At 34.5% G+C, this 7,344-nt stretch overlaps 1 protein-coding gene across 1 annotated transcript; it reads left to right on the top strand.

Annotated features, from left to right (window-relative positions):
* The first annotated feature begins 5,390 nt into the window (after positions 1 to 5,390).
* On the top strand, positions 5,391 to 7,019 carry LOC126689125 (phloretin 4'-O-glucosyltransferase-like). The gene has a single exon (XM_050384182.1). It carries the CDS (start codon positions 5,528 to 5,530, stop codon positions 6,902 to 6,904), a length of 1,377 nt encoding a protein of 458 aa, XP_050240139.1. The 5' UTR covers positions 5,391 to 5,527; the 3' UTR covers positions 6,905 to 7,019.
* The last annotated feature ends 325 nt before the right edge of the window (positions 7,020 to 7,344 follow it).

Raw genomic sequence — 7,344 nt, 5'->3', positions numbered from 1 at the left:
TACCATTGTCAATGCTTTATACATACTTAAATTTAATTATTTCTTGTATATTACTTTGAAATTGTATAAGTTAAGAATGACTCAAAATTATATTTTTGAGAAAGTAGTTGTTATATGATATATGATTAGCAATATTGTAATAAGGTAATAATGTATTTAAATGGTTAGCTAGACAGTCTGCAACCTTTGCCAACACAGGGTTAAGTGTTGGTCTTCGGCCGATGTAGTGTTATTGTGGTGTGGTGCAGTGTTATCGTTTGCTCTTTGGAGCCAGTGTTGCCTCCTTGAGGTTAGTGTTATTGTTTCCAATGGGAATCACCTACCGAGTCTTTAGCAGTTTATGTCTTTGTCTAGCTAATATCTAATGTTTTCCATATCGAACTATGGTTTTATTGTTATTGATCTTATAAGTGGAAAAATTGTTTATTGTCATAATATATTGTTTCTACCCATTTAATGTATTTTGGCTAACTAAAGTGGTTATTATTTTATTTAATGATTACAGCATTATAGTTAAATGTTTTATTCTTGACAGTTTTATAGAATATATTATATTACTGTTAAAACTATTTGTAAATGTTTTGTAAAGACTATATTTTGTCAATTTTACTAATGTTTTGTTTTGAAAGACAACCTCATGTTATGTAGTCTCTTATTGAGCTTCTAGCTCACCCCCCTTTCTCCACCCTTTCAGATTAGAGCAATGGAATATCTTTTGGTGGTAGATCATTGGAGCAATAGATTGAAGACTTCTTTTGGAGCTATGTTAATTGATGGATTGTTTTAGTATATTTTCTTAGGATAGTAAATTTGTTATTTGTGGAACTCTTTGAGATTGTATTTGGAGACTTTATTGTTAAAGTTTTTGCTTTATGGATTTCATAGGAAAGATTTTGATGGGTTGAAGTTTATTTTTGGATATTTAATTACACTTTGTTCCATTATATTAGTGCTGATTATTTATAAGATAGGTTATGCATCTAAACCCTTGGTATGGGTTTGGGGTGTTACAGTATGGATATCATCTTGATCATCTATCTTCTCAAACTTGGACTCCACCAATTCCTCTTCTTCATCCACATCTTCAACAATCCCATCAGTAGGATTGACAGTGGCAGTGAAGGCATTCAAGATTCTGTTGTCCTGAATCATCCTCAGGCTCAGTGTCGCTCAAGGTAGCAGCAAGTGCCTTACTCTTCCCAATGCTCTTAAGATATGTAGGACACTCCTGTTTCATGAGATCGAAGCCTTGACACCCAAAGCACTTAGGTCCTATGGGAATAGTGTACTGATCGCTATCCCTAGCATCCTTCTTCCCTTTGTCATGGCTTTTGAACTGAGAAGAACTGGATTGCCTACGGTCCTTGTTGAAGCCCTTCTCATTGGTATTCTTCATGAACTTCTTGAATTGCCTGGTGATGTAGGACTTCATCTTAGAATCCTCATCATCTGAAGACTCATCAGTGTCACTGCTCTTGGCGTTCAATGCCATGCTCTTGCCCTTACCCGACTTGCCAATTCTTGTTAAGCCTAGCTCGTAGGCCTGCAAATTACCAACTAGCTCTGTCAAAGGAATCTTGTCAATATCCTTTAATTCCTTGATCGCCGTAATCTTGGCATGGAATCTCTCGGGCAGAGATCTGAGCACTTTCCTCACAATCTTGGGTTCAGGAATGGTTTCCCCAAGATTGAAGGCTGAGTTCACTATGTCCTTGAGCTTGACATAGAACTCATCGAATGACTCATCCTCCTCCATCTTAATCTCTTCGAAGCTTGTAGTGAGCCTTTGAAGTTTCGAGTCCTTAACAGCCTTAGTTCCTTCATAGGTTGTCTAGAGGATGGTCCATGCCTCCTTACCAGTTTCAGTAGAGGATATCTTCTTGAACTCGTCATTGGTGACTGCATTGAATAAAGCATTCAATGCCCTGCTGTTGAAGTTTGCCGCCTTGATCTTGGCATTATCCTAATCGGCCGGCGCTTCCTTTGGCTTGGTCCAGCCAATCTTGCCGCCTTGATCTTCCCACACCTTTTCATCTAGAGACTGTAAGAAAGCTCTCATGCGTACTTTTCAGTATGCATAGTTAGTGCCATAAAATAAAGGAGGTATGATTAATGACTGTCCTCTATTCATGACAAACAAGGGTCAATGGATCAAACACAACAAAGATTAACCCTAATCAGAGTGTGCTTGCTCTGATACTACTTGATAGGCCAAAAACGAATTGACCCTTTGTGATGATTTAACCAATTAATTTAGTCAAGTGAATTAATTAAGTTAATTGACATGCAAACGCGTGGTAGTACAAAAAAATCACCAATAAACTAAGTATGCAGCGGAAAATAAATTTGACACGGTGATTTTTTTACGAATGGGGAAAACCAACACGGCAAAAACCCCATCGGGTGATTTTTAGGTTACTACTCCCGAAATTCCACTATTATCACAACTAGTGGTTACAAGTAAATGAATCCCAGTACCTTATACCAATCTACAGTTGAACCCTTACCCCAACACCCAATTGGACTTGTTCTGTAGTGACAATTTCTCCTTTTGATGCACAGCTCCCAAGTACGTGACTAACCAATTGCGCGGATCCCAGTACGCGACTTTAATCACCAACTAGAGAAGGTTGTTGGCTGCAAAGTTCTTCAGTTCATCCTAATGATGAAGATTAAGAAGATGCTTGGTCACAAAACCTTACGGTGTACAAACACAGCAATTTCTTCATAAGAATGATGAATTAGGGTAAAACTGTGTTTCCGGTTACAAATTGCTTGAACAAATTTTGCTTAACACTTGTGCAACTTGTGAACACTATGATGACCCTTAAAATAATCATTTTATATGTTTAGAGTTGTGAGAAAAGAAAGCCCAAACACATAACCACGGATTAGAGTCAAAACAGAATTGAAATTCTGTTTTTCATAAACCTCGACAGATACCCTATCTGTCGAGCTGTTGTCAAGCCACGGGGCTGAACAGCTCTACAGGTCTCAATAGATAGCTAGCTATTGAGCTAGTTGTCGAGCTTTAATGAACAACAGTTCTTCAGCTTGAATCTTGGACAAACTTACATGGTTTTAACACTTGATCTTGAAACAAATTTCTTGAAGTATTAAACACATCCTAGATCTATCAAATTACAAGTATAGTGCATTTTGTTAAAGGATTAGCCAATTACATAAAATAGTGACATATGTTCGTAACAAGTAAATCACATATGTCCTAACATTTTGTACTCATTTATTCTCTTCTACAATAATGGGTTCAAGTTTTAGTTACATACTCACACTTTCATCTCTCAAAGTGATAAAGAAAACAAATAGGTTTGTTCTTTGTTCTTTTTCTAAATTTATATCTTAATTTATAATTTGTGTTATTTTCATAATTTTAAATTATGAATAAGTTTGATTATAATCTTTATATTGAATGTAAATTTTGTATATAGGTTTTTGGTTGTGTTATATTCTTTGGAAAAATAAAATAAAATAAAATAAAAGAGTTTATATAAATTTGGCAACAAAACTAAATAGATTAGCCTAAAAAATGTTTACTAATAATAGTTTTATCAGTAACTTTTTATTAACATGATTTAAAAATAAATATTGAATAGAAAGATGATTTATTAATGTGATTTCAACTCCACTAAAACTTTTTTAAGGGATTGGTTTAAAAAAATTTCAAAGTAATTTTCTAATTATTAACTACTATGCGCTAATTTCTAACTACCAAAAGCCACAATTGAAATACTAATCCATATGAGATACCACTTCCAAAGATTAATATCTTAGTTATTATTTATTATACGCTGACTTTTTTTTTTTTTTCCTCTTTCAAAAGAATGGTTTCTCTCTCTCCCTGCAAAACAAAGGGATTATAACAAAAATTAGCTAGACATGGGTTAAGACTATACCACCTCTATTCTACAATAAATGTTAAATTTATATCATTTTTCATGCATATACACACGTTGCATGAAGGGATTATAACAAGAATTAGCTAGACATGGGTAAGACTACACCACTTCTTTTCTACAATAAATGTTAAATTCAGATAATTTTTCATGCATATACACACGCTACACAGAGGGATTATAATAAGAGTTAGCTAGACAGGGGTAAGATTACACCACCTCTTTTCTACAATAAATGATTTTTTTTTTTTTTTTTTAGCTACAATAAATATTAAATTCATATAATTTTTCATGCATATACACACACATGTAGCATGTAATGCACAAGACTTAAACTTTAAGTTTAAACTTAAACTTGGTAGGATGAAACTCACTCAACTTTCAGTGCCTTCTTCCAAGCTCTGAAGGACAAAAATTAAATTCTCATGTGTCTCTTTGTACTTCAAATTTTTAAATGTTTAATAATTTAGATTATTCTTAATTATTGAATTGAGGCTTTAGTTAAACACGATTTCAATTATTGTTTTGAATAGTTTTTAACTATTAAATTCAAGGGTTTTCCATTTAAATATATGTGATTAATTGAGCCTTAAAGTTCAATATATTATTAAAAATCATTATATATATATATATATATTTTTTTTTTTAGATACCTCTAACATCTTCCATTCAATTATATATATATATATATATATTTTATGATACCTTAGTCTCACACAACATGCATTCATTATGCAACTTAAAAGTAAAATATTCATTTACTTTTATTATTTATTTTAAGTAAATAAATAAAAAAATTATTTACATATAAATTTTGATTAAGCCGTGCATCGTACAAGTGTAATGCTAATATTATATATTTTAATGTGTTGTATGGTAAAATATAAATTAGAATATAAATATAATGTTAAATAATATGATATAATAAATAAAATAATTTTTAAAATTGTAAAATAAGATAGATTCTAAATCCTGGATGCTAATGCTCAAATCAACGTCTTAAAAAATATTTTTAAAGCCTTTCACCGCTTCCATTAGGCTCAAACGTGTACTCTTGCCCAATACAATGCCAGGTCAGTCAAACACGACGCTTTCGCCCATCGGGTGAAGAAAACTAGTGCTTTAGATATTGGGGCCCACGCAGAAAAGCTGTAGATGCATGCATCCAGGAGACACAAGTTGGATGGATCCATTGAATTGTTTTTGTCAGACCAACTTCAAGAAGAATAAGTTAAATCACAAAGCCCCACCTTCTCCAAATCGTCACTGCAAACGTCATGGATACTCTTACTCAGTCCACTTTTGTACGAAATTTTTAATTATACAAAGAATTTTACAATTTTTGTTATAATTATTTTACATTATGATTGAGTATATATCACTTTTTTATGTATTTATTAATTATTTTTTTTTCAACCACTTATAATTTATCATGTATATTATTGTGATAAAAATTGTGACATAGAAGCTAAAAATTTTTGCTCCATTTTTAAGCCTTGTCCATCCTCATATACATTGATCCTTCTATATAAATCTCACAAATCTCAAGTACAATACAACTATTCTGTTTTTTGTTTAGAATATTCACAACCCATATCAATTATCAAATAATCATGTTGAAGCACCAGCAAAACCAATTTGTCATAGTCACATATCCTTTACAAGGCCATATAAACCCTGCCTTCCAATTCGCAGAGCGCCTCATTCGCTTGGGAGTGCATGTCACCTTCTTCACTGCCGTTGGCGCCCACCATCGAGGCATGATCAAAAGCCCTCCTCCTGACGGCTTGTCATTCGCCACCTTCTCTGATGGCTATGATGACGGAGTTGTACCTATGGAAGATGCCCAAAAACAAGGGGATCAGATCAAGTGCAATGGCTCCAAAGCTCTCACTGACCTCATTGTCTCCACCGCCAATAAACAGTGCATAGTCTATACAACGTTTCTACCTTGGGTTGCTGACGTGGCTCGTGAGCTTCATCTTCCTTCTGCCCTTCTTTGGATTCAGCCTGCAATGGTTTTTGACATATATTACTACTATTACAATGGTTTTGCCGATGTTATTGGGAACGACAGCGATGATCGGCCCTCCTGTTCGGTACAGTTACCGGGTTTGCCATTACTCGCTACTCGTGACCTTCCCTCCTTCTTGCTTAATTCAAACCCTTATGCTTCTGCACCCGCTACAATTCAAACCCAATTTGAAGTGCTTGAAAAGGAGAGCAATCCTAGAGTTCTTGTAAATACTTTTGATGAACTAGAGCCCGAGGCTTTAAAAGCACTTGAAAAACTTAATTTGGTTGCAGTTGGACCGCTAGTTCCATATGCTATTTTGGATGGAAGAGATCCATCTAATGGCTCCAAAAATTACATCAAATGGCTCAACTCGAAGTCCAAATCATCGGTCATTTATGTTTCATTTGGAAGCTTATTGGTGTTAAAAAAGCAACAAATGGAGGAAATTGCACGCGGATTGTTGGATTTTGGGAGGCCCTTCTTGTGGGTCATAAGAGCTAAGGAAAGTGGGGAAGAAGAGAAGTTGAGTTGTAGAGAGGAATTGGAACAAATGGGAATGATAGTGCCATGGTGTTCCCAAGTGGAGGTTTTGTCACATCCTTCACTAGGATGCTTTGTGACACATTGTGGGTGGAATTCAACTTTGGAGAGTTTGGTTTTAGGGGTGCCAATGGTAGCATTTCCACAGTGGTCTGATCAAGGGACAAATGCGAAGCTAATTGAAGATGTGTGGAAGACAGGAGTGAGGGTGACAGTGAATAAGGATGGGATTGTTGAAGGTGATGAGATTAAGAGATGCTTGGAACTGGTTGTGGGAGATGGAGAAAGAAGGGAAGTAATTAAAAGGAATGCCAAGAAATGGAAGGAGTTGGCTATGAAGGCTGCCAACGAAGTTGGTTCTTCTTCCTATAACAATCTCAAAGCTTTTGTGGATGAGATTGATGAAGTTAATGTTGTTGTTAAAAGAGTATAGGTTTGCTGATGTGAAGCATCATATAAGCTACAAGACTAAGTGACCATAACATTGCTAATGAGATTGTATGTTTGCTGATGAAATAAAAGAGTAATTATAGAAAGTGATTCTAACACATGTATAGATTCCCTCTCATCTACTAAGGACAGTATTCCCTGGGGGACTAAATCATTTTGTAGAGGCCATCTATGTGGCATGTTCCTCACTAGTTTCAATTTCTTTTAGTTGAACTTTGGTCCCCTTAACAATATATTAGACCCTTACCAAAAAAAAAGAAAAAAAAGCTCAAGAAAATTTTTATTTAACTAAAATTTTGAAAGAGATATAACTTCTATCATTGATAATGAGATTATCATTGTAAGTGCTCAAAAAATAAAGGCCTTAGTCCACTTAGATCAATGATACCTTGTTGTTTAAATTAAGCCCAAATAATAGAATTT

This window comes from Quercus robur, chromosome 6, assembly GCF_932294415.1.
Source record: "Quercus robur chromosome 6, dhQueRobu3.1, whole genome shotgun sequence".
NCBI lineage: Eukaryota > Viridiplantae > Streptophyta > Magnoliopsida > Fagales > Fagaceae > Quercus > Quercus robur.
Note: the sequence above shows the minus strand (reverse complement) of the source record. Positions and strands in the feature narration are given on the sequence as shown.

Excerpts from the sequence above, each read along its gene's own strand:
- LOC126689125 (XM_050384182.1), top strand. The coding sequence starts at position 5,528 with ATGTTGAAGCACCAGCAAAACCAATTTGTCATAGTCACATATCCTTTA.